At 34.2% G+C, this 27,144-nt stretch overlaps 4 protein-coding genes and 1 long non-coding RNA gene across 6 annotated transcripts in view; 1 reads left to right on the top strand and 4 right to left on the bottom strand.

The window, feature by feature from the left end:
• Positions 1-798: 798 nt before the first annotated feature.
• On the bottom strand, positions 799-3,156 carry LOC132756276 (uncharacterized). The gene is made up of 3 exons (XM_060747299.1): positions 2,977-3,156; positions 1,911-2,432; positions 799-999 (listed from the first exon to the last, which is right to left on the bottom strand). The coding sequence occupies exons 1-3, from the start codon at positions 3,108-3,110 to the stop codon at positions 840-842; spliced, it is 816 nt and encodes a 271-aa protein (XP_060603282.1). The 5' UTR covers positions 3,111-3,156; the 3' UTR covers positions 799-839.
• Positions 3,157-8,742: 5,586 nt separating this feature from the next.
• The window catches only part of LOC132756274 (uncharacterized), a 23,224-nt gene continuing 4,822 nt past the window's right edge, over positions 8,743-27,144 (top strand). The window contains exon 1 of the mRNA XM_060747298.1: positions 8,743-8,919. Within this exon, the coding sequence (XP_060603281.1) occupies positions 8,901-8,919 (19 nt within the window). The 5' untranslated portion in view covers positions 8,743-8,900. The remainder of the gene's footprint in view (positions 8,920-27,144) is intronic.
• On the bottom strand, positions 10,293-12,580 carry LOC132756282 (uncharacterized). Its single transcript, XM_060747307.1, has 3 exons — positions 12,419-12,580; positions 10,746-11,270; positions 10,293-10,493 (listed from the first exon to the last, which is right to left on the bottom strand). Exons 1-3 carry the CDS (start codon positions 12,550-12,552, stop codon positions 10,334-10,336), a joined length of 819 nt encoding a protein of 272 aa, XP_060603290.1. The 5' UTR covers positions 12,553-12,580; the 3' UTR covers positions 10,293-10,333.
• Positions 18,972-27,144, bottom strand: part of LOC132756273 (uncharacterized) — a 26,385-nt gene continuing 18,212 nt past the window's right edge. The window contains exons 1-3 of one of the 2 annotated variants that reach the window (XM_060747296.1): positions 20,946-21,114; positions 19,311-19,828; positions 18,972-19,072 (exon numbers count right to left, since the gene is read on the bottom strand). In XM_060747296.1, the coding sequence (XP_060603279.1) occupies positions 19,357-19,828; positions 20,946-21,079 (606 nt within the window). In that variant the 5' untranslated portion in view covers positions 21,080-21,114 and the 3' untranslated portion in view covers positions 18,972-19,072; positions 19,311-19,356. Of the gene's footprint in view, positions 19,073-19,310; positions 19,829-20,945; positions 21,115-27,144 lie in introns of those variants that run through there. The other variant, XM_060747297.1, reaches the window with a different exon arrangement.
• Positions 25,470-27,144, bottom strand: part of LOC132756275 (uncharacterized) — a 4,051-nt gene continuing 2,376 nt past the window's right edge. Inside the window, exon 3 of the long non-coding RNA XR_009629309.1 lies at positions 25,470-25,617. This is a non-coding gene — a long non-coding RNA (uncharacterized LOC132756275). The remainder of the gene's footprint in view (positions 25,618-27,144) is intronic.

Genomic DNA, 27,144 nt, shown 5'->3' with positions numbered 1-27,144 from the left:
TTTCTCAGGGTCTACGAGGATATCAGAAACAATCGAGGATATCAGAAATAATCGCAGACAAGTTGAATTGACTGTGTGGGGGAGGTGCTGCAGAAGATAAAATGCCATAATCTTAACGGGCTCCTAGATACATGGAAGTCTCTGACGGTCTCAGAAACTGTCAATGGACTCGGGGAGAGAGGGTCTTAAGAAGTTAAAAATTTCATAATGTTTGTAAGACCCAAGCTACCTGGAAGTCTGCAACAATGTTAGAAACAGACATAGACTAGTGCAATGTACTCGGGGTTAAAACTAGTCCAATTTTCCTATATATTTTATTCAAAAGGTAGACATTTTGTTCTTTCGTATTCTACAAACATAATGATAAGTATATAAATAATGTACTGTTTACAATTTTATCTGTAAAATAACTTATTTTAAGCGGACTTTTTCTCGATATATTGGTATAAATTTAGTCTAACCCCTAACAAAAAATTACTATATTAATTTGCTTACATATTTAGTTTCTTAGCGAAGGTTAGACTGAAATACCAAATTCGTCCGATGTATTTTTACTATAATTGAGTTCGACGTTTTTCGGAAAGGGCCGAGAAGTTGCACTCATTATTCAACATTTAACGTCTGCTCTGATTTGTTTGACGATGCGTGTATTGAGTTAATCTTTGTTCTCATAATTTGCATAAATAATTATATATAATCGAATCAAAACGACAAAGAGAACAAAAATGTTGCCAGCAATCATTTATGATTTTTTTTATGGTTATAGCGTCAACAAAAACGTAACAAATTAAGAATTGGTAAGGTTCATACATTTTTATTTCACAATTTCACATGTGATATTAACCAATTATATGTGAGTAATCATGCTGCACGTGGAAGCTGTTGTAGAACTGACCAATCATTGTTAGCTCTGAAGAATTGGGTTGTAACAAGCTGGCAGACGGGGTGACAAACTTGTCGTAGTGCTTTTGAGAAATTCGAGCCGAGAACCATGAATACCTAAAATGAAATGAACAAAATAATTTACATAAATATGCATATACACTTGAACGCAGATCTATCAATTCAAGACTTATTATTCTTACCTTGATACATTGCTTGTTATAAGTATGATATGAATATCAATGTAAGCAGTGCTTATTGGCTATTTAACTTTTAATTTGTTGTTTCTATTATATCAAACTAACCACTTAGGCCAGCGGCTCCCGTTATCATTTCCTACATACCAAAATTCCAAACCAGTGTAAAGTAGTCTATGAAATAACAAGGGTGGCATTCATTGAACCTATCCCCAAATAAACTCAGCAATACAGGACCACCAGCAAAGATCCCAGCAGGACACCAAACAAAATTAGGAAAGGGCACAAAGTCAAAGCACGGATGTGGCGATATTATAACTTATACAACGAAGTAAATCATAGAAACCGACGGACAGAGGGGAGTTAGTTGTGTACCAAACCTCACTCTTTGCCCAACCATGTTTCTGTTACAATAAGAATCCCAGCCAAACCTGTCACATCGATATCATTTCTTAAATTAAGTTTAAGCATTGTTTATTTCAAACAATTAATCAAATAATAATTTACAAGTTAAACTTTACAACACATAATCAGAACCGAAAGTTGATGCTTACATATGTCTTGTAATAGTATTTATTTGCTTTTATTTACGGGACGTTTGTACAAAAAGTGAATGTTGAACAACAGCCAAGCAAACAAACTATGCTGAAACAATACCATTAGCATTGTGCATAAATATGATATTGTTCACAGCTCAATCTTTCAAACATTTTTACAGATATCTTGCTTACTTTATAAGAACTTCGCCAGTTACATGGAACTGTGCAAGTACGACCTTACCAATATGTCAAATGTCAATTGTGTCTGAAAAGTGTTTAATTTTTTACAGACCTGAATACGTAATCTGCAGCCTCCAGCTGTGGCAAGAGGGTCTTCATCAAATGCAGTTGTTTGTATTCATCATGTGTTTGTGGACATGCAAATTCCGTGAGCCAAATTTTCTTGTTGTATCTGTGAAACAGTTGTTGCAAGTACGACATAATTGCATTAGCATCGCAGTTGTACATGTGTGCTGCGAGAAAGTCAATCCTGCAGCCGTGACAAAGCCGGAAAAAATCATCGTACCATTCAAATTGTCCACTAGCAGCAGGACTGACAAGCTTGGCTCCGTGTGAGTTCTTTTCTATCTCTGGCCAGGCATCGGCAGCCTGCTGGGGTGTCATATTGCCATGGGCTTCACGATCTGGCTCGTTGAAGCCTAATACAAACCTTCCCCAGGTTTGGATTGTAAGATTGGTGTGGTTGTTGTATTTCTTCACCATGGGAACATGCTTGGGAACAAGACGATTGGTGCCATTACAGTGCTGTCCTACTTTTTCATGATAGAATGATAAGTCCATACTCCAATCATACCTTTTTAAAATAACAAAAAGATATTTCAGGTACAGATATACAAGTATTCTGGTAAAACTTTTATATTAAGTTTGATTAAGTCTGTTAGTAAGGGGTATGGAAAGTGCAATATTACTTATGTCCTTAGCATTTACCTATGCAGGATAAAATACTTTAAACAAAACGTATAGTAATCACTGATCACTCGCGAAGAGCCAGAAAATATATCATCACTGGGACGAAATACGGCAACACATCTGTGGATGTCTCTTAATTCAAAAAGTACCTTTTCATGTTAAATGTTGAATTCTGCTAAAACCGGTGTTAGTGGACATGAATGGTAGCTTGCACTTTTCAGTATTCTCCATGAACAGGATCAATGAGTTATGCAACATTTTAAATTTGGCTGTTTTAAATGCTCTTAAAGATTTCTGTTTCTCAGTATTTATTTATTTAATGCCCATGAAGTATTGTTAACACTATGAGTTTTACAGAAGTAATAAGAAATACTTTACTTAGGCCTAGCACTTTGCCTCAAAAGTTGAAGTTTTAAATCATTTCTTACCACCACGACATGTTGTTGAGAACTTTGAAGTCATCACACAGCAGGTTTCCTGGATAAGCACATGTTCCTTTCTTGAAGGATCCTTCAATTGTACAAGACAGAGAAACTAAGGCTAACAAAACCCACAGAGCCATGTTGATTTTGACAATGTTAGTTTAAAACAAGCTTTATATTGAAACTCAAATCACTGTGTATAACCTGTATGTAACCTCATTGTACGATTTTGTGCCTTGTGCCACTAGATATAATTAAAATGAAATGTAATTCTTTAATTTATTATATGTTGATATGTTACATGTTCAAGGTAACAAAGAAAATATAATATCAATAAAAGGCCGGGTAGTGACCTATCTGTTTTAGTATTGAATGATTTTTTTTAAAATAAACAGCATTAACTCCTAAACAGAAAATACAAACAACGAAATTTGTTACTTTTAATAAGCTTTTTTATACAGCGTGTTCTGCAGTACATGTTGTACACGTGGGTACGCCATAATATATGTTGAAGATAGGAATATAAGAAAGTTTTGCCGCCAAAATATCTGATTAAGGTTGAAAGACAATGATCGACTTTCCAGGCAAAGCAGTTAATTTTTTGTTAGCTCTTAAAATATCTTATAGAGAAAAACGGAATCCGTTAAGAACGTCCAAAACGACATAATTGAAAATGTTGCAGGCTGGTTGAGTCTGTTCATGGACAATATAGGAAAGTGCAAGTTACCGTCCACGCCCCATAGCTTAAGAAGAAATCAACATTTAACGATTTTGCCACTACATTCATCATATTAAACATATGACCTGTGAATCGCACCATGTTCGCCCATTACTAAGAGGATAATAAACAGTTTTAGAGGACAGATGGAGCCTACTTTAACAGACATAGATTTTTAAGAATAAATTTAGATATAATCAGTGTGAACATTAAGTTGATCGGAGTATAAACAGTGGTTTCGTTATCATTTTATCAGCAGTTAGAACTAGGAGGATTGTAAAATTAATGCACTTCGTTAGATTTTAACCATGGCGGAGGTCAAAAACGACGTCTTGGTGCAAATAACGCTTGTGGTAAATGTTAACAAATTCAGCATGTCCTCATTTTTTCAAAACAAATCTTAAAATGAGATAGATTCCATAGTTACAAAGGTAAGACATCGCCAAGAACGCTAGCTTGCATATAAAACTGTAAGAACATTTAATTAAACGAATGGCCTTTGCGTCGTCAGAGATATTAATGCTTCAAAATATAATACAATTTTCTGTTTGCGAAAAAGTTTTGTCAAGAAACGGGGTGCAATTTTCCACACAAAAAAATCTTGTTATATAATATCCTACAGGAACTTTCTTCCGATTTTATTTAACAATCAACTAGTCAGTGATACACTGAAACATTTTAACAGTATATTTAAAGTCAATAAAAATCAATACTATAACATTTTCTCATATCCAGTATTTTATATTTTGAATTGTATGCTATTCCCTCAACGTTGGTGCTGTGCTGCTAACCTCAGAAAAAAGACGATGTTACGATGGTGTAAAAAAATAATGTTAGATAGCCTCATTTAGAAAGGTAAAGGTCGTCCAAAACCTCAATTTTGAAAATGTTGAAAGATGGATTTTAATTTGAACATCGGTTTAGTCAGACTTCAGCATTTGATCTCAAGACATCCGTTTTAAGGAACATTAACCCTCGACAAAAATGAATAATTTTTAGGGCAGGTTTGTTTAGGACGTTTCTTAATTCAAAGTTTTGCCATTTTCATGTTTAAATGTTGAATTCTGCTTAAGCCGGTGCTAGGGGGAGGGGGCGTGGAAGGTACTTTGAACTTTACAATACATCCATGAACAGACTCAATCAAACCGACCCTGCAACATTTTCAGTTTTGCCATTTTGGACTTTCTTTAGGGATTCTTATTTTCTGTTTTTATAACGTTTAAATAAAAGTTATCGAGCATGTCGGATGCCTTTTACTTGGAGAAAGTTGCTCTTGGTGGGAAATTATTAGTCATTGAAATAGTGAAAGTAAACAAAGTATTATTTATTTTGACTGCAAAAAAAGAACATAGAAGAAATAGATGGTTCAGGTTATAAGCCAATGAGAAACATTTAGGAAACTATAAAAAGACATGAAATATAAAAAGCGTTTGAGAAAATGAAGAAAACAAATCTAGGCATAATGGGCCTTTAATAAAGAATTAAGAAATATTCATATGTCTGCTTGGCCTTTTTGAACATCCCATTGACTGAAGCATTGACACTGCGACGAGTCTTAATATAGAAATGAACTTAAAATGAATCGTTTATCTAAATAGATAAAAGTGCAGACTTCGTTTGAACCCTATAATTGAACTTTATCAAACTGGCCTGACATACATAAATAATGTCTTATCTTTGTAAATATAATAAAGCTGTATGGAGTTTGCAAATCAGGTCGGGATCCTGCTAAGCGATGAACAATTTATAGAAAATGTGTTACTTTTAAAATTGCTGTACTTATTCTAAAGTGCGTCATTTTATATATCATTTTATACGCACAATCAAATCAGCAAAGCATGTGAGTGGTTAGTTTTAGTTTCGCATAACAAAGTTGGTCAATATTTAAAAACATGTCAGTTTGAACAGTTTATTGAAAATGCTGGGCCTCTTAGAGGCATCAGTCACATATACAATAAAATACATGTAATATATGACGGACGGACGGTTCAATTACTATATGCCCGGGGGCATAAAAATAAAAGTGTTACATTATGAAAATAAGCTTAGGTATCAGTTACTTAAATGCTGATATATTTTTTTTTACAGAATACTGCCAGTTTTAACAATATACTCCTATCTGTGCTATTCATTAACATAGAAAACTTGATTGAATTAACATTGATATTATACTCTCTAGTAATATATTTTATTATATAAATCTATCTATGTTATTCACATTTTCAATTCCCCACACTTCGCTACCATATAACAATGTAGGTGCTACCATGCTATCAAATAAATGAATTTGCATACTGATAGGTAGATCCAATTTTCTAGCCTTAACTATAATTGAAAACATAGTCTTTCTTGCCTGTTCTTATAAATGATTCATTGTTTTATCAAATTTACCATTATAAGAGAATATAACACCCAGATATGAAAAATCATCAACAATTTCTAGCAAATTACCTTCAAAACTAAAGGCTGGAATATTACATAAACCTCTTTTACTTTTACAAAAACAACAATTTTAGTCTTATTAGGATTAACTTGTAAATGCCATAATTGACAATAATTTGACATTGCATCTACTGCTTTTTGCAGTTCTTCAGCAGATTCAGCAAATATAGCTGTGTCATCAGCATATAAAAGAATGTACAACTTAAAATACATTTCAACATTAGAATCACTCAGGGTATCATTTACAATGTTTGATAGTAGATCCAGATCATTAAAATGTTGTGACAGAAAATAGTTTAAATCATTTAAAAATAAAGAAAACAATATGGGAGATAAATTTTCACCCTGGCGAACGCCTGTATGACTTGTAAAAAAATCTGACATATGACCAAAAGAATTAAATTTAATACAAGATTTGTCACCAAACCCTCTTTCCATTATAGGGGATTTAAAAATTGAAATAATTGAAATTATCAGTACCTTGCAGTCTTTTATTAAGGAAAGTCATTTATGTCAATGAAAAGTACTGCCATAAAAGAAAATACATCTATTTAAGTAAATTTCGCAACATTCGGTGAATATTCTGAATATTTAGCAATCGGTAAAATTCGATTTTGGTGAATTTTGCAAGTTTCCGTCCCAAAAGAAAATTGTTAAAATGTCAATTATAACCCAAGGAAAATAACATCTCTTCAACATATCGGTGACTTGTTGGAATGTTCCAAATTTAGACGGTCTATTCATAGATAAAATACAAAAATAACAAGCAATTTATTGTTTTAGTTAAAAAATGTTTTGTAATAAACTATTTTTGCAAAACTCCTAATAATCATTTTCGAATCCCCTTCTGCTGGTGTCATTTGAGAAAAATTTGTGTCGACACCCACGAACCCTAGATTTCTTAGTATAAACGTTGATACGTTGAAAAATAAATCAAACAAATACTTAAAATGGTCATTGGGTAAAGTGTCTAAATGCGCATGTTTTGCTGATTGTTTAGAAAATAATGTGATAGTAGAACATGACACTAATTACCAATTGTGTATTTATCCTGATGATACTATACCATGTATAACTTCAAGAATTTATATATTTGACATCCGAAGAAAAATAAAGTCTGTTTCGTTACAATTATGATTGAAAATATGTCTGACTAAATATGCCCAATGATGTACAATTTTATACAAATCCGACTCAATGTCAACAGGTTGGCATTTTGTACTTTCGGTTTCTACAACCATAATAATAAATATATAAATAATGTATTGTTTGCTTTTGTATCTATGAATTTACTTATTTAAGGTGGACTTTTACTTGATATGTTGGGAATAAACTTGTCGACAACTTCCAGCATTAAATTTCTTTTTTTTAACATGTTTAGTTTCTAAGCATAGGTAAGACGGAAAATACCGTATCTGTTCTTTGTATTCATACTATTGTGTTCGAGGTCCTTATCCGAGACTGGCGGAACGGGCCGAAAAGTTTCGATTGGAGGAATTTGTGTCAATTCCAGGCTAAGGTTTTATAATTTTTAGTGCCATCTACTTGTTTAGGTTCTTGGGATTCTGTAGCCTAGTGGTTTATGTTGCAGACTTCAAATCCCTTGCCTCTAACCGATGTGGGTTCGAGTCCCTATCAGGGACTTTGATTCTTTCATTTTTCATGAGAGAAAGCTGTAAAGCAAGTTTACCGTCTTCATATCATTTGCCACACGCCGTTGTTGGTTCGAATATCAGTAAGGTACCGTTGATTTTGTTTTTCGATTGAGGAAGCTATCAAACTAGCTTACCGAAGGTCGATGATTCTTCTCAAGTGTCCTAACGCCAGTGCTGAAATAATGCACCAAAGAGCACTTGTGGTCTTCCTCCACAAGTAAAGCTGGAGACTCACCTTGTAACCTTTATAGTGTTTATGTGACTTTTTGAAATCTAAAACTAGTTTTGGCATAAAAAGGATTTACTGGCATAAAAAGGATTTAACAAGAAATGAACAATGTACAATTATTATGGTATTTAAGTCTTCCATGTTATGATAAATGTCATTCACAACTGATGCTGTACCGATTACGATATACTAGTATATTCGCTTTCGTTATTTGTGGAAATGGAAATGACACGGCAAGTTATTAATTTTGAGAACGTAATTTATACATAATTTTCATTTTTTAATCGCATTTAACGGAAGGTGATTTATACTTAATTATGAATGTATAAGGAACGCAGTGATGACACGTGAATTGTGTATTAATTGTGTATTATAATCAGCGTCCTTCTAAAATCAATATTTGTAAAGATCTGAAATCACAATATAATAAATGGCTTACTCTTGACTCATCGTGAGTTTTATACTTTGGAATAAAACAACTTAAAAACTCACGATTAGTCAAGAGTAAGCCATTTATTATATTTTGATTTCAAGCAATTTTCTAAATGATATGGTTTTTCCATTGGTCAGATAATTCGCTGTTAATGACACGCGTTTTGCGAAAGTATTAATTTTTGGATGTCATTGAATAACTGAGTCAGTTGGATTATTTCATAAATTTCTGCCGCAAAATTTGCAAGAAAAGCGTGCATATTTAACGGATATTATTCATTATTTTAGTGTAAAGCGCAGTTGTGTTAGATTTCTAGTGAATGTGATTAGAAAAAAGAAACATTCTAAAATAGATTGGAAATTACAGGAAGTAACATGTACAATAGAGTAAATTAAAAAACAAAAGTCGCATTGATTATGGATTTTATCAGGATTTTCCTTTAGAATTGGCAGCATGCAGATCAACAATCAAGGTATGTTTTATTCAGCTAGGGATCTTTTTATCAAGCTAATACCCCGGTTCAATCTAGACTTTTACCCTAAAAGCTTCACGGGGCTCTACCGTTCACAATACATTATTATTTCAACACGTAACACACGTAACTGTAGAAGTTTGTTTGTATCCTCGGATTTGCAGGAAAACAGCGAAAAAAACATTCTTAGATCGTGTTGACTAACAAAGCATGTCGCCTTAAACTTTTGTTCGTTTAACATTTATTTTGGGGTATACTATATAATAGCCATTCATGCCTGAATGTAGTGAGGGGCACATGGGGTCCTTCTTCATCAGTGACTTTGAGTAAAGGTGAAACTGTAAAATGTAAATGCGACGTGAAGCCCAACCTAAAATAATCCTCAAATTTTAGGACTTTACCCGAGGTATAATAATCGAAGACAAGAATAAATATATATGAAATGTTTCAACATTTGAATTTTGTACATCACAAGGTGGGGGTTGAATAGAAGCTTTATGCCAAAGGATGTTTTAATTTTTTATTTATTTAAAAAGCTGTAAGTTTTCCGTGCTGTATGACAGTTTCCCAACAATTACCCATAGCTGAGCTTTATTTTGCTACCTTTGTGTCTTGGTGGTAAGTACAGTTGTAGTGGATAAGTATTTTGTCTCCAGATTCATGCTGATTTTCATGTTATTTTTTTTTTTTTTTTTAATGTTTTAGAAATAAAATATTGTAAGTGAACAAAGAAAGTAAAGAACACTTTGTAAACATCACTTGAAATCTACGAAAATAACCGAAAGAAAGTCAGAAAATGCAAAATTAGCCCTTATTGTGTTAGTCATACAGTAAAATTACGTTGATGAAACGCAGTAAAAATATGATTGCGTGTGCTGCAAAATCAGTCATTAATTGCACATATAACGTGCAAATCATTTCTTATTGTTTGTTTGTTTGTTTCATGTTACGCCTTTTCCCAACAGTATTTCAGTCATATAGGCGGGTAGTTTCCTAACCATCGTTCTTGGAGAGTTACACCAGTACTAGACTACCTTCTTCCGCGCTAAACTACCAAAGCATCTCCCGGGGATCGAACCCACGCCAGAGAGTTAACTGGATTAGAAGTCATCGACTCTAACCCCTCGACCACTTTGGCGGTCCAATCATTTCTTAAATTGTTGATAAATTTACTTTTCTATATAAACAAAAAAAAACGCTACTGATGCAACTAATGAACATTGGTATCGCTGAATGTAAAACATTTTCAATTGTGCACATGTACTTTTGTAAATGTCAATAATACATAAATTTTCTTTTTTTAATAAGATATATGTTAATTCAGCAAATAAGGGTGTGTTTAGCGTTCTAACATAAGAAGCAAAGAAAACTGCTAGGGTTAAACGTTTTTTATTTCACAATTTCACATAAATTATCAACCGACTATATGTGAGCTGTGGTATGGCACGTGAAAGCTGTTGTAGAACTGACCAATCATCGTGAGCTCTGACGAATTAGCCTTCAACAAGCTGGCAGACGGGTTGACATATCTGTCGGCATGTTTTGGATGAATTCGGGCCGAAAACCATGAATACCTGAAATAAAGCAATAAACAATATTTTTAATGAATGTACCTTTTAACGTTACCATAATAAAATCAAATAGCACTTAATGCTTCCATAATGAATTTAAATCAACAACTGAACAAATAAAGATTGATCGAGATATATACATCATGTATTTTCCCATGGCCAAATAAAAGAAAGGCCGTGTGTATTTTAATTGTCATCTTCACTGTATAAAATATATCACTTTTTACTAAAGGCGTTTAAAATTGTAATATATACCTGAATACGTAATCTGCAGCCTCCAGTTGTGGCAGAAGGGTCTTCATCAAATGCAGTTGTTTGTTTTCATCATGTGTTTGAGGACATGCGAACTCAGTGAGCCAAATTTTCTTGTTGTACTTGTGGTACAGTTGTTGCAAGTACGACATAATTTCATGAGCATCACACCTGTACATATGTGCCGCGATAAAGTCAATCCTGCAGCCGTGACAAAGCCGGAAAAATTCATCATACCATTTAAAGTTCGGCCCAGCTGTCGTCGGACTGACCAGCTTTGCGCCGTGTGAGTTCTTTTCTATTTCCGGCCAGGCAGCGGCAGCTTCCTGTGGTGTCATATCGGCTTGGTCTGCATGATCTGGCTCGTTGAAGCCCAAGATGAATCTTCCCCAAGTTTGAATTGTAAGTTGTGTATGGTTGTTGAATTTCTTCACCATGGGAATATGCTTGTGCACAAGGTGAGGCGTACTATTACAGTGTTGTCCAACTTTGTCATGATAGAATGACAGGTCCATGTGCCAATCATACCTTTAGAAAATAAACAAGATATGTAACTGTATGGTGTTAAGATAATGGCCCCAAATGAAGGATCAAATAAAGAGAATTTGAAAATAAGTCACTCATGATCATTTATAAAGGAATTTTCACTCTTCACGCCATTTCTTGCGTAATAGAATTATTCTTTAGGCACATTTTGTTTCCGCAAAAACGCCATTCGTATGAAAAACGCGGAATATTTTTCCGCAAAAGTTTATGGGAATACAGTAAATGTTCAAAGTCCCTAGCAAAGGATTATGCAATGTTCAATCTTCAAAACCAAATCAGTGGTCGCCTTTAACCGAAACATATAACAAAGCTTGGAAGAAATACTGAGCAAGAATTTTAAACAAAAAATTATCTTACAAAAAGACATTTGACCGGGTCAAATCCTGGTTTCAGGGTTTATTTTCGATAATCATCTTACTCTGTGATTTTTGGAAATGGCATGAGAGACGAAATATCTTTCCGGCAAATACTGGGAAGAGGGTGGCGAAAAGTCCGTAAATTTACCGGAAGTCAAAGTGAATAAAAACAGTATACGGCCGAAAAAATAGCTAAGCACTGAAGACTCGTTTTAAATAACCTTGCAAGCAATGCATTGTTTTTGTAAGTCGAATACCGGTAGTTTTGCTATGTTTTGTGAAAATCTCATTATGCAGAACACCTGCATATTTCCAACATTTCGACAAACGATTTATTAATTCATGCTATCAATAATATAAAAACAGTTTGTATCAATACAGATGCCAGTAAAGAACTCGAATACCGAGTTTCCTTTTCTTTAATCGCCATTTTTATAACAAGCCAATGAATCTTATTGCGTTAGCATTTATATTCAGATTAATAAATGATCGTAATGATCAGTGATGTGGTTATTTGTATACGCATCGTACAATAAAACTAGAAAGTAATTGCTAATAATACTCGTATTGATCAATCCCGTATTTTGTTTTAAGAATGTCATTACGAATTCTACCATCAATGCATGAAACCTTTCTGAAACTTCTGAAACTTCTAAGCAGGTGGCCGGAATCGGAAGAAACTGAACCAGTGACCATGAAGTATCGGAATAGGTTAGTGCATCTAGCAATATTAAACATACACTGCTATGCGCCGAAAAGCAAATAATTTCTTACCACCATGACATGTTGTTCAGAACATTGAAGTCATCGCACAACAGATTCCCTGGATAAGCACATGTTCCTTTCTTGAAGGACCCTTCTACTGTACAAGACAAGGACAGCGCGGCTAACAATATCCACAGAGCCATGCTAACGATTACAGTGCTAGATAAAAACAAATCAAATTTATAAGTCCCAGAAACCTGGCTCTTAATTCACTGTGTATAACCTGTAAATAAGCAAATGAAATGTCAACTGTTACGGGGAAGCCAAAGACCGTGACCGGAAAGCTATAGACTACACATGTATATTTAAAAGGAAATCAAATTAAAAAAAAACAATTAAAGAATATATAGAATTCTATATTTATCACTGAAATTTTCAGTGTCAGTTCTAGTTGGGCGCCCCCATTTTCAATGTAACTCAATGATAATAGGCAGGGTATTCCGATAACGGAACAATCGCAACTTTTCGGATTAATAATAATCACCAAGCGCTCTGAGTGAAAACGGAAGCGGTGCATGAAATACCGAATAACACATTTAAAACGGAAAAATGAACGATTTTGTAACCAACTTCTCCGTTCATATGCTTTACCTAATTTCATATTATGATAAGCTGTTTCATACACTGTTCCTGCTCGGCGCCCAACTGGTTACCATATACATGCACGACTGGATACTGTCGGGGTCTAACATTTCAGTATTGAATTGAAATGCAATATTTTTGCGTGTTTGACCTTATGAATAATTTCCGATCGAAGGAGGAAAACTACATGTATTAACCTTCTGCATTTTGCAATTTTCGTGGAATGTCACAATTTAGAGTTCCGACGGAAGCTCCATGATCTTAAAATATCTAGAACGAACATTTGACTTTTGACTTGTCTCAGTCTGATTAAAATCAGCTCTAACTAACGCTCCGCTTCTAGATCTGACCGTGACTCAATACTAAATTATTTCTGGTGACGTTTCACACAGCCAATCATCGGCGAGCTTTCATAATTTTGAAAGCGATGTGGTTTGAAAGCGATGTGGTTTCTAATTTTAACCCTGGGAAAGAAAATCAATACTGAGGAGGTAATTTTCACGATTTCCAGAACAAACATGGAGCCGTCCATATAGCCGACAGGTAAACAAAAATAAAAAATGTCTTTAACTTCCACGGGTTACGGTTTTTTTATTCTTCTAATACCTCGGTTTGATTGCATGGCTAAAAATAGCTTTCTCGGAAAATCAAATTTATAAATATGGCAAAACATATACGGCCGTCCTCAGATCTACAAAAAAGAAATAAGAAGACCTGAACTTCTGTCAGATTGAACTTGTCTCGGTGTTCAGACAAGGCTAAACAATTTACAGCTGCGCTCGGTCCCTTACCTTTGTTCATCATTGCTACTTTATTTTCACTCAAAAATGGCCATGGAATTTAATATAAGCTAAGCGCAAGAATTGATAATATCTGACAACTATACTTGCAGAGTATACACAATGAATTCGTTATCTTCTTCATCCACATGAGCAGCTCTTTATTAGTGAAACAAGAAGTATCTTTAAAAAAGATACTCAGCCGAAGTCAAACTTGTTAATTTGCATAGGATAAGCTACCACTAACCATGATAACCACAAACACATCATTTTATTCGTCCTCAATAGTATTATTTCAGTTCATTTTTACCGCAATGTTTTTCCCATTAATTGTCATCTAAGATTTTAACTATATTACTTACATTATTTGATTTTAATCAAAATGGAATTTGATTTGAATAGGAACTGATAGTAAAACAATTAGTAGATAGTGTACACTAATTCCACGGAGAATTTTGCAACTGTAAATTAGGTAGTTTCATTCGTCTTATGCCCGGTTCGAGAAGAGAATATAATGATCAGAACAGCTTAGAAGAGAAACCATATCGAACGCAAAAAGTATCAAAAAGGCGATCTGTCATATTTTATTTCATATATTTATTGAAAAGCTGTTAGAAACATGTAGAAAATATCATTATTGTGTTTTTATATTTATTCTTACTTTTATCTTCTTCCAACACTTCTTGCCATCGAGCAATCGAACAGTTTGAAAGAACTCTACCTATAACGGAAGCTCTTCTAAAGTATAAATCGAACAGGCCATTAGTGTTCAAATGACCAATGAAACTTTTTGTCTATATTCATTTCTTTACTGTTAATTTTAGCGGAAGTCAATGTGAAATCAGACGGCCTTCGGCCAATAACCCTGTACTACACTTCCATGTACAATTCTACATGTTCATTTCCGTAAATCCATAGCATCTTTTTGGCCCTGATTGTCAAACTTTGGATAATAACTGACGTTAATGATGTAAAATTTAGTCCATCGATATGTTTGACTTTTAAAGTAAATGTAATTTTTGACCAGCCAATTGTCAATGCGACACAATATGCGACCTGAATATAGAAGTGCACTTAAAATTTGTTTCAATTAAAATTGCGGTCAGTAAAAGGTTATCTTGTATCTACCGTTGTCTTATCATGTATATAAGTGTCTAATCGTATACATTTGTATTAAGAATAAATTGCATAAATATTTTTGAAAATCGTGACCTGTCGTGAAATGACTACAATATGGACTGCATATTAATTGTTGTGCCCCCACTTTAGGGGAAGGGGGCATTTAGATTTACCCTTGTACGTCCGTCCGTTCTCATTTTGTGTCGCACGTAGCTCAAAAAGTATTTGACCTAGAGTCGTGAAACCTTACAGGAATATTGCTAAGCATGAGAAGTTTGACACCTAGGTAATTTCGAGTGGATGAATCTAGTATTTTAGAGTGATTGCCCTTGATTTAGTAAAAATTTGCAATTTTCAACTTGTGTCGCATGTAGCTCAAAAAGTATTTGACCTAGGGTCATGAAACTTTACAGGAATGTTCATCAGCATGTGTAGTTGTGCACCTTGGCATTTTCGAGCGGATATATATTTAGTATTTTTAGAGTAATTGCCTTTGACTTAGTAAAAATTTGAAATTTTCATCTTGTGTCGCACGTAACTCAAAAAGTATTTGACCAACCTTTAAAAGTTCAAAAACGGGGTTATCTGGGTTTTTTATCCGACATCGTAAAAGAAAACACTTACATATACTATAAAGCTATATTCTTACAGTATCGTTGGTGTATTACCGTTATGGCTCTGCCGGTAGATCAAAGTAATTGTAACTTTTAGTGTTTTGTACTCATAGGTTCGAACCCCACGCAGTGCCATTTTATAACCACAGTTTTTTCTTCTTGCTCTGTTTTTTATTATTATTATTTACTGATTTTTCGTTTTCCTTTTTCTTTTTGTTTTCTTCTTATTATATATATTTTATAGTATATGTTTATTTTTATTTTTCTATTCTTTTTTCTTTTTGTAATTTTTGATCGCAGTGAAATAAAATATTAGATTTCATATTCATGTATGTATATGAAAAAAAACCGGTCAAACTTGTTTTCTGAACAATTTACTGTTCTGAGGTAAAAATGTGTCTTACCAGTAGTCGAACTCCTGCCTGCACGGGTTAAACACATTACTGACCAGGGTTGCTCTACCTACTGCGCTAATAAGACATATGATAACATGCATTTTTATTTTCATTTTTATAGGTTGTGGCATTGATCTGCCTAACCTATTTTTTGCATTGTTATTGGTCTTTGTTATGTAAACAACGGCTCAAGTTATCATCCTAGGACAATAATTGAGTCAGTTGAATTATGTCAAACCTTTCTGCCGCAAAATTTGCAAGAAAAGCGTGAAAGCATGCATAATTAACGGGTATTTGCACGTGGCCTACACGTTTTAGCCGGATATTATTCACTATTTTAGTGTAAAGCGTAGTTGTGTTGGATTACTTGTGAATGTGATTAGAAATAAAAAAATTCTAAAATAGGTTGGAATTTACATGATATAAGTAACATGTAATAGAGTGATTTTATCAGGATTTTCCTTTAGAAGTGACAGCATGCAGATCAACAAACAGATTAAGGTCAGTTTTATTCAGCTATGGATCTTTTTATCAAGCTAATTAATACCCCGGTTCAATCAAGAAAAAAACTTTACAAGTAAACAAGTAAAAAACTTTACATCACAAGGTGGTGGTTGAATAGAAGCTTTATGCCAAAAGATGCTTTAATTTTTTATTTAAAAAGCTGTACATTTTCGGTGTTTTGGGACAGTTTTCCAACAATTACCCATAGCTGAGCTTTATTTTGTACTTTTGTGTATTGGTGATAAGTAGTCCAATATATTAGATGTTACAGGCTTGTTATAGTTTTATGTCGGCCTGACGTCTAATAAACGCATAGCATTTAAAAAAATATAAAAAATGTATATTGTCTTACCTTCCAAGCTTTACAACAGCTAATCTTCTTTTCTTTCAATTTCATGCTCAATCATTAACAAAAACTCTTAAACAATGTACTCATCAATTAAAAATAAAATATAAATTTCAATTAAGGTTTGCCTATCGGCAATACTGGTTAAGTAAAGCGCTTTACAAATTTTTGATCGGAAAAATATATTCGAACACGCTGACGGTGCATGGGCAATTATTTCGTTAAAAATATTCCGTTAGAAACTTCTGGCTCATTTAAACGCTTGCATTTGAATTAGCCAATCAGATTTCGCGCATTTGTTTATCGGCTGTATAAGGAATTGAATTAAATGAGAGGTTTTAATGCATGAACTTGTTTCGGTTTGGAACGTTTATTTTATTTTTGGTAAAAGGTATATATTGTTTAGTTTGGTTCCCATGAAATAAGGTTCGCAAATTAATGGGGTAAATACACGCTGTCCTTAAATTGGTTTTATTGCATTCGATCTTAATCGTTTGTCTAATGTTCAAATTTGTTTGCAAGTGGATGCTGTTTAAGCTAACGTAACAGGAAAATGATAAAATGTAAAATATGCAAGATTAAATGATGGATAAATATGAAATAGGTTAAGTTAGGGGTTTTTATAAATTAAAAGGAAGCTAGGTGATAAGGGTACAGTTGAGTGGATAAAGTATTTTGTCTCCAGATTCATGCTAATTTGCATATTTTTTTTTTACTAAAAATAAAATATTGTCAAGTCAACAAAGAAAGTAATGTACACATTGTAAATACAAAAGTAACCAAAAGTAGGTCAGAAAATTCAAAATAAGCCCTTACTTGTATTTTTTTTCTTTTTTTTTAGTAAGGATGAATTGGAATTAAATAAGTATTACCTCCTTCAAAGCAATCCTCCGTTATAGCTGAAGAACCTTCATATATATACAGTTGTGTTTCCAAAGCACCACCATCAAGTTGTTATCTTGTAAGTAAAAATGCTACGACGGACGCCAGGGGTATAAATATAATATAAGCAAGCAATTTTAAAGGCATATTATTAATGTACTCAATATAAGTGATCATCCTATGTAGTTCGACAGATGTAAAACTGTTAACAATACATGTATTCAGGTCATATGATATTGACCTTGTCACCTCAATATAGATATGGATCTTTTATTCAATATAGGCAGTTAACCTATGATGTTTGACCAAATGGACCTTATTTGTTTGTTTGTGTGTTTGTTTCATTTTACGCCTTTTCCCAACAGTATTTCAGTCATATAGGCGGGTAGTTTATATTAAGTTATGCTCCAGAAATCACAATTTTCAGTGTAAAGATCATTTTGACCCTGACCTTATGACCCTAAAATCAATAGGGGTCATGTATTGGACTGGGCTGTTTATCATATAAAATTTTACAGCTGTAGGTTGATTAATACTTAAATTATTATGCGGAAACTGTTTACAGTTTTAAGGTTATAGTGACCTTGTTCTTTGATCTTGTGACCCAAATCAATAGGAGTGTTCTATCCAATATGGACAATCATCCTATGAAGTTTGAACAATGTGGGCCAAATGGACCTTACTTAAATTATGCGCCAGAAACTTTTTTCAGTTAAAAGGTAATAGTGACCTTGACCATTCACCTTATGACCCCAAAATCAATAGGGCTCTTTTACCTAATATGGACAATAATCCTATGAAGTTTGAACACTGGGCCAAATGGAACTTGAGTTATGCTCCGGTAACTGTTTTCAGTTATAAGGTAAAAGTGACCTTGACCTTGTGACCCTAAAAAACAATAGGGGTCTGAACACTGGGCCAAATGGAACTTAAGTTATGCTCCGGAAACCAAATTGCTAACGGACGGACGCCAGGGGGTATAACATAATATGCCCGAAATTTTTTCGGGCATATAAAAATTGTATTTTTGCGCATTACTCATATAAATATGCTACTGATGCAACTTAAAACCATTGGTATCGCTAAATATAAAACATTTGTCGTTATCTGTTCTAAATGTGCACATGGAAATGCGTAAATTTTCTTTTTGGATAAATGTAAACTTCAGCAAAAAATGATGAATTTTGCGTTCTAAGGTAAAAAGTTGCAAAGAAGAAAGCTACGGTTAAAGTTTTTATTTGTTATTGTCACAATACAGCATAAATGTCAATCCGATCCTATTATGTGGAAGCTGGGGTGGGGTGTGGGCAGTGAAAAGCTTGTTGTAGAAACTGACCATTTTCATCGTGAGCTCTGAAGAATTAGCCTTCAACAAGCTGGCAGACGGGGTGACATATCTGTCGTAACGTTTTGGAGGAATTCGAGCCGAAAACCATGAATACCTAAAATAAAAAATACACAACATTCTTAATGAATATACCGTTACCATAATAAAATCAAATAGCACTTAATGGTTCCATAATGAATTTAAATCAACAACTGAACAAATGATCGAGATATATACATTATGTATCTTCCCATGGCCATATAAAAGAAAGCCCGTGGGTATTTTCACTGTCATCTTCGCTGTATAAGATATATCACTTGTTACTAAAGGCGTTCAAAAATTGAAATACATACCTGAATACGTAATATGCAGCCTCCAGCTGTGGCAGAAGGGTCTTCATCAAATGCAATTGCTTGTTTTTATCATGTGTTTGAGGACATGCGAACTCAGTGAGCCAAATTTTCTTGTTGAACTTGTGGTATAGTTGTTGCAAGTACGACATAATTTCATGAGCATCACACCTGTACATATGTGCCGCGATATCCTGCAGCCGTGATAAAGCCGGAAAAAATCATCGTACCATTTAAAGTTTGGACCAGCAGTGGTCGGGCTGACAAGCTTTGCGCCGTGTGAGTTCTTTTCTATTTCAGGCAAGGCAGCGGCAGCTTCCTGTGCTGTCATATCAGCTTGGTCTGCATGATCTGGCTCGTTGAAGCCCAAGATGAATCTTCCCCAAGTTTGAATTGTAAGTTGTGTATGGTTGTTGTATTTCTTCACCATGGGAATATGCTTGTGCACAAGGTGAGGCGTACTGTTACAGTGTTGTCCAACTTTATCATGGTAGAATGACAGGTCCATGTGCCAGTCATACCTTTAGAAAAAAAACAAGAGATGTAACTGTATGGTGTTAAGATAATGCCCCAACTGAAGCCTCAGATAAAGAGTATTTGAAAATAAGTCACTCTGTAATCATGATCTTTTATAAGGAAATTTCACTCTTCATGACATTTCTTGCGTAATAGAATTATTCTTTAGGCACATTTAGGCACACAAGTTTATGGGAATACAGTAAATGTTCAAAGTCCCTAGCAAAGGATTATGCAATGTTCAATCTTCAAAACCAAATCAGTGGTCGCCTTTAACCGAAACATATAACAAAGCTTGGAAGAAATACTGAGCAAGAATTTTAAACAAAAAATTATCTTACAAAAAGACATTTGACCGCGTCAAATCCTGGTTTCAGGGTTTATTTTCGATAATCATCTTACTCTGTGACTTTTGGAAATGGCATGAGAGACGAAATATCTTTCCGGCAAATACTGGGAAAAGGGTGGCGAAAAGTCCGTAAATTTACCGGAAGTCAAGGTGAATAAAAACAGTATACGGCCGAAAAAATATCTAAGCACTGAAGACTCGTTTTAAATAACCTTGCAAGCAATGCATTGTTTTTATAAGTCGAATACCGGTAGTTTTGCTATGTTTTGTGAAAATCTCATTATGCAGAACACCTGCATATTTCCAACATTTCGACAAACGATTTATTAATTCATGCTATCAATAATATAAAAACAGTTTGTGTCCATACAGATGTCAGGAAAAAAACTCGAATACCGAGTTTCCTTTTCTTTAATCGCCATTTTAATAAAAAGCCAATGGATCTTATTATGTTAGCATTTATATTCAGATTAATAAATGATCGTAATGATCAGTGATGTGGGTATTTGTATACGCATCGTACATTAAATCTAGATAGTAATTACTAATAATACTCGTATTGATCAATCCCGTATTTTGTTTTAAGAATGTCATTACGAATTGAAATAAAATTTCTACCATCAATGCATGAAACCTTTCCGAAACTTCTAAGCAGATGGCCGGAATCGGAAGAAACTGTATCAGTGACCAAGAAGTATCTGAATAGGTTAACAAGTGTATCTAGCAAAATTAAACATACACTGCTGTGTGTCGAAATGCAAATAATTTCTTACCACCATGACATGTTGTTCAGAACATTGAAGTCATCGCACAACATATTCCCTGGATAAGCACATGTTCCTTTCTTGAAGGACCCTTCTACTGTACAAGACAAGGATAACGCGGCTAACAATACCAACAGACCCATGTTAACGCTGACAATGACTGATAAAAACAAATCAAATTTATAAGTCCCAAAAACCTGGCTCTTAATTCACTGTGTATAACCTGTAAATAAGCAAATAAAATGTCAACTGTTACGGGGAAGCCAAAGACCGTGACCGGAAAGCTATAGACTACCCATGTATATTTAAAAGGAAATCAAATAAAAAAAACAATTAAAGAATATATAGAATTCTATATTTATCAATGAAATTTTCAGTGTCAGTTCTAGTTGGGCGCCCCCATTTTCAATGTAACTCAATGATAATAGGCACGGTATTCCGATAACGGAACAATCGCAACTTTTCGGATTAATAATAATCACCAAGATTGAAAACGGAAGCGGTGCATGAAATACCGAATAACACCTTTAAAACGGAAAAATGATCGATTTTGTAACCAACTTCCCCGTTCATATGCTTTGCCTAATTTCATATTATGATTAATAATATCTGTCATATTATGCGGTTCGGATCGGAGGGCGGTAACGAGGCTTGCCGAGTTACCGCCCATTGGCGGGTGAACAAGGGACGTATATTCCGATCCGAACCGCAAACATATGTCAGATATTTTTTCTTGCATATTCTACCATATTCCATTATATTTTTAATTCTTTATCTTTAATTCCAATGGAAATTTATATCATTACAACTACTTTCTTACAACAGCGTATGAATTACAACTTAATTCATAACGGTAAAATGACGTCATCCTAAGCGTGCCATTGTACAGCACGCGACTCATCTGGCACAGCCTATACCACATGAAATTTCCGTCATGGGTAAAACTCACGGAAACGCCAGTCTAATATGCAAGAAAAACTGGTTCATAGTTAATGCACTGTTCCTGCTCGGCGCCCAACTGGGTACCATATACATGCAAGACTGGATACTGTCGGGGTCTAAAATTTCATTATTGAATTGAAATGCAATTTTTTGCGTGTTTGACCTAATGAATAATTTGCGAGGAAAACTACATGTATTTACTTTATCCATTTTGCAATTTTCGTGGAATGTCACTATTTAGTGGTTCCATGATCTTAAAATATCTAGAACGAACATTTCACTATTGATTTGCCTAAATCTGATTAAAATTAGCTCTAAATAACGCTCCACTTTTAGATCTGACCGTGACCCAATACTAAATCATTTCTGGTGACGTTGTACACAGCCAATCATCGGCGAGCTTTTATAATTTTGAAAGCGATGTGGTTTCTAGTTTTAACCCTGGGAAAACCAATACTGAGTAGGTAATTTTCACGATTTCGAGAACAAACATGGCGTTGTCCATATTACCGACAGGTAAACTGGCAAATTAATCTTGTCCAATGAAAATTGACTTTATTATTTCAAGTTAATTTGTTTAAAATTACTTTAAACTTTTTTTCTAACAAAAATAATATGTTTAACTTCCACGGGTAACGGTATTTTGATACTTCTACTAATGCCTATGTAAAACCCGGTTTGGTTGCATGGCTAAAATAGCTTTATCGGGAAATCCAATACGGCCGTCCTTAGATCTACAAAAAAGAAATAAGAAGACCTGAACTTCAGTCAGATTGAACTTGTCTCGGTGTTCAGACAAGGCTAAACACTTTACACCTGCGCTCGGTTCCTTACCCTTGTTCATCATTGCTACTTTATTTTCAGTAAAGGATGACCATGACATTTAATAAAACCCAAGCGCAGGAATTGATAACATGTGCTGGTTCTATCCGTCAACTATACTTGCAGAGTATACACAGTGATTTTGTTATCTTCTTTACCACAAGAGCTGCTCATATTGAACCCGATTTTATTATAGAAAAAAACTAAGATTATACCTCCATGTACAATAATTGCACATGTCCATTTCCGTAAATCAATGGCAACTTTTTGATCCTGACTGTCAAACTTTGGATAATTACTGACGTTAATGACGTAAAATTAGGAAATTACATAACTTCATCGATATGTTCGGTTTTTCAAGTAAATGTAATTTTTGACCAGCCCATTGTCAATGCGACCCTATATGCGACCTTATTATAGAAGTGCACTTAAAATTTGTTGAAATTAAAATTCCGGTCAGTAATAGGTTATCTTGTACCTACCGTTGTCTTATCATGTATCTACATATATGTAAGTGTCAAATCGTATATTAAGAATAAATTGCATGAATATTTTTGCAAATCGTGACCTGTCGTGAAATGATTACAATATGGACTGCAGATTAATTTTTGTGCCCCAACTTCAGGGGGGGGGGGGCATTTAGATTTACCCTTGTCCGTCCGTCAATTCGTCCGTCCGTTCTCATTTTCTGTCGCACGTATCTCAAAAAGTAGTTTACCTAGAGTCATGAAACCTACAGGAATATTGCTCAGCATGTGAACCTGTGTGGCACCTGGGTAATTTCGAATGGATATATTTAGTATTTTTAGAGTTATTGCCATTGACTTAGTGTAGTTGTGGACCTGGTTATTTTCGTGTGGATTTATTTAGTATTTGTAGAGTTATTTTCATTTTCCTTAACTTAGTTTTAAAAAATGCAATTTTCAACTTGTATCACATGTAGCTCAAAAAGTATTTGAGATATCGTCATGAAACTTTACAGTACTGTTGATTAGCATGTGAAGTTGTGCACCTGGGGTTTCACTTATGAATTTATATGCTTTGTTAGAGTAATTGCCCTTGACTAAGTGAAAATTTTCAATTTGTGTAGAGCGTAGCTCAAAATGTATTTAACCTAGAGTCATTAAACTTAAGAGGAATATTGGTCAGCATGTGTAGTTGTGCACCTTGGGTTTTGCTTGTCGATTTAATCAGTCTTTGTAGAGTTATTGCCCTTTACTCAGTAAAAACCATTTCATTATGTTTTGATATTTGTTCCTTGTGTGCTTGAGATAGAATCAACCAACTTTACAGGAATAATGATCGACATCACTGTGAAGCTATGCACCTGGGATTTGCATTGGTTTTTTAAGTTTTAATAGAATTATTGCCCTTTACTTATTGTAAATTTGCACTTTTCAACTTGTTCATACATAGTCCAAAATGTATTTGACCAGCAGGCCTGAAAGTTTACAAGAATGTTGGTCAGCATGTATACTGATGCATCCTGGCGTTTGCTTGTGGATTTATTCAGTATTTGTAAAGTTCTTGCCCTTTACTTAGTAAAAGATTTTCAGTTTTCAACTTGTTGCACATGTAGCCCAAAAATATTTGCCCTATAGTCATAAGATTGACAAAACAGTGGAGTGGGGGGGGCACCCGTGACCACATTTCTAGTTCTAACGCGTTTTGCAGGGTTTCATTGTGCCGCCTCTACGTTTCCGGAGCATAACTAAGGTTCCATTTGGCCAACAATATTCAAACTTCAGATTGCTATTTGGAGGAGGTAATACTTTATTTAATTCCCATGTCTTACAACTGCTTCATCCTTACTAAAAAAATAAATAAAAACACTTTCGGGCTCCGCCTAGTGGTGCTCTTGTTGATATTACATTGGTGTATTCGTATTTCACGTATGAGGCCCTTATTCGAAGTATACGGAAAGTGCCGATGTTTTAGATTGTTGATACACGTTTTGACAGTCGTAACAACTCGGCAATCTCCGTCAAGTTCGTAGAATTCTTAAAGTCGCCCGAGGTGTTCCGATTGCACGTTTTGACTCACAGATAGATAAAACTACATCACTTCACATCACGATAAAAAGGTCACGTGAGAATAAGTTTATTGAAATCTATGACATTCTTACTGAATATGTGTCTGATTTTGATAAAGGAATTCAAACTATGTATGGAAAGATGCATTGCCTATAACGTGTCCAGTTAACTCGGTCCGTTCTTAAAAACACTGCCAGTGTTGTTTTTCTAATGCGACTTTACTTTCATATTGCGTCCACCTTTAGTGTTTAGAGCTTAAAACATAACCTATCTACTTTGTTTACAAAGAGATTGTATAGCAATAATTATTAGATTTAATCATAAAATGTCTTTGACAGTTCTCAATTTTACTAATGGTTTCCTTTGATGCACATTAAATATTTCATCCCATTTGTCAGAAAACATAAGTTCTGTCATGTGACCGTATAGAATACCTACGGACATTATCTTAATGTGTTTCTGAAATGTTGTTTGGAATTGATAAGAAAGATATAACATTTTAAAACCATCTGTCGTTTTTAATTGAACACCCCTACCTATAGAAACCGTGAAAAAAGATTCTGCGCAGTTCTTTCAGTCAAAATGTATACTTTGCGTAATGCATTATTAATGAAGGAAAATAATCTAAAGAAATCAGAGTTTTATTCTACTTCTCTTCAGAGTTATCTGTCTTAACCCCGATGTTGAATTATCAACAAACGTTTACTGTAAACGGAAAAAAATGTAAAAAGGTAAATTTTTGCTATGGTTTCTTTTTTATTTCAATCTTTATTCATTTCAGATATCTAAGATATTGTAAAATAATTGACAGGATTTTGGTTAAAGTGATGACCCTGCAGAAGTTCGGTTATTTCAGGTGACTGTCCACATGTTTGGAACGCAATCTCTTTTGTGTCGCACGTAACTCAAGAAGTATTTGACCGAGAGTCATGAAACTTGACAGGAATGTTGATCAGTATGTGTAATTGTGCACCTGGGTATTTTCGTCTGGATATTTTTAGTATTTTTAGAGTTATTGCCCTTGACATAGTAAAATTTTGCAATTTTCAAATTGTGTCGCATGTAACTCAAAAAGTATTTGACCAAGAGTCATGAAACTTTACAGGAATGTTGGATCAGCATGTGGTAGTTTTGTACCTGGGTAATGTTCGTCTGGATTTATTTAGTATATTTAGGAGTTATTGCCCTTTGACTTAGAAAATTTTTGCAATTTTCAACTTGTGTCGAATGTAACTCAAAAAGGATTTGACATAAAGTCATTTAACCTTACGGGAAGGTTGCTCAGAATATTTAGTTTTGCACCTGGGGTTTCGCTTGTGGATTTATCCAGTATTCATTATGTTGTTATTTGTTCCTTGAGTGCTTGAGTTAGAATCAACCAACTTTACAGGAATAATGATCAACATCACTAAATTACAGGAATAATGATTCACATCACTGTGAAGCTATGAACCTTAGGACTTTGCATGTGGATTTTTTTCAGTTTTGTAAGAGTTATTGCCCTTGACTTACAGTAGTATAAATTTGCAATTTTCAACTTGTTCATGCATAGCTCAAAGAGTATTTCACTTGTAGGCCTGAAAGTTTACAAGAATGTTGGTCAGCATGTGTACTTATACACCTAAGGGGTTTGCTTGTGGATTTATTCAGTATTTGTAAAGTTCTTGCCCTTTACTTAGTAAAAGATTTTTAGTTTTCAAAAAATATTTGACCTAGAGTCATAAGATTGACAGAACAGTGGCGTGATGGGGGCACCCGTGTCCTATGGACACATTTTTAGTTGTTTTTTTAATTTTTGTTTTTTTTGTTGTTGTTTTTTTTAATTTTTTTTGTTCTTGTTTTTTTTTACGGCGCACCATGGTCGTAATATGGCGCCGAAACAGGAAAGGTGATTTTGGCTAACCTCGATTGATACCAAGCATCACCAAGGGTAAAAACCAGCTCACCTGCTAGAGCTAAGGAATGCATAGACTGTAGTATTTCGAACCCCTTTAATAGTATCTTACGATCAAGTAGGGTTAAAATGTGGCTGCAGTTTTGATGCCTCGACCTCCGTATAGGCAACCCCTCAACAAGTAAAGGCAACTGTTATAAAATTAGGACAATCAACCGATGCAATGTAACATTTCTTGTTATTGTTGCGAAACATTACTCCTGCCATTGTAAATGATGGTTATGTTTACAATGTACATATTGAACAAATAATTACTTTCAGAAAAGGTTCACTCGCTTCTTCTCGCCCCAGTTTCCTTCAATAAATACATTTTTACCCATTATGTTATAACTATTACATAATATCTGTTGATTTACATAATTGTGTGTTTCGGAGTTCTTACTAAAAAGTGAAACAATCTTTTATTAGAATAGTTGCCTTTATGTATTATTTTGTTAATGAACGTAATATATTATGC

The sequence above is a fragment of the Ruditapes philippinarum genome, unplaced genomic scaffold (assembly GCF_026571515.1).
Source record: "Ruditapes philippinarum isolate M1 unplaced genomic scaffold, ASM2657151v2 ctg2643_1_1_1_1, whole genome shotgun sequence".
Classification (NCBI taxonomy): domain Eukaryota; kingdom Metazoa; phylum Mollusca; class Bivalvia; order Venerida; family Veneridae; genus Ruditapes; species Ruditapes philippinarum.
The sequence above is the reverse complement of the archived record's forward strand: the minus strand, read 5'-3'. Positions and strand labels throughout refer to the sequence as shown.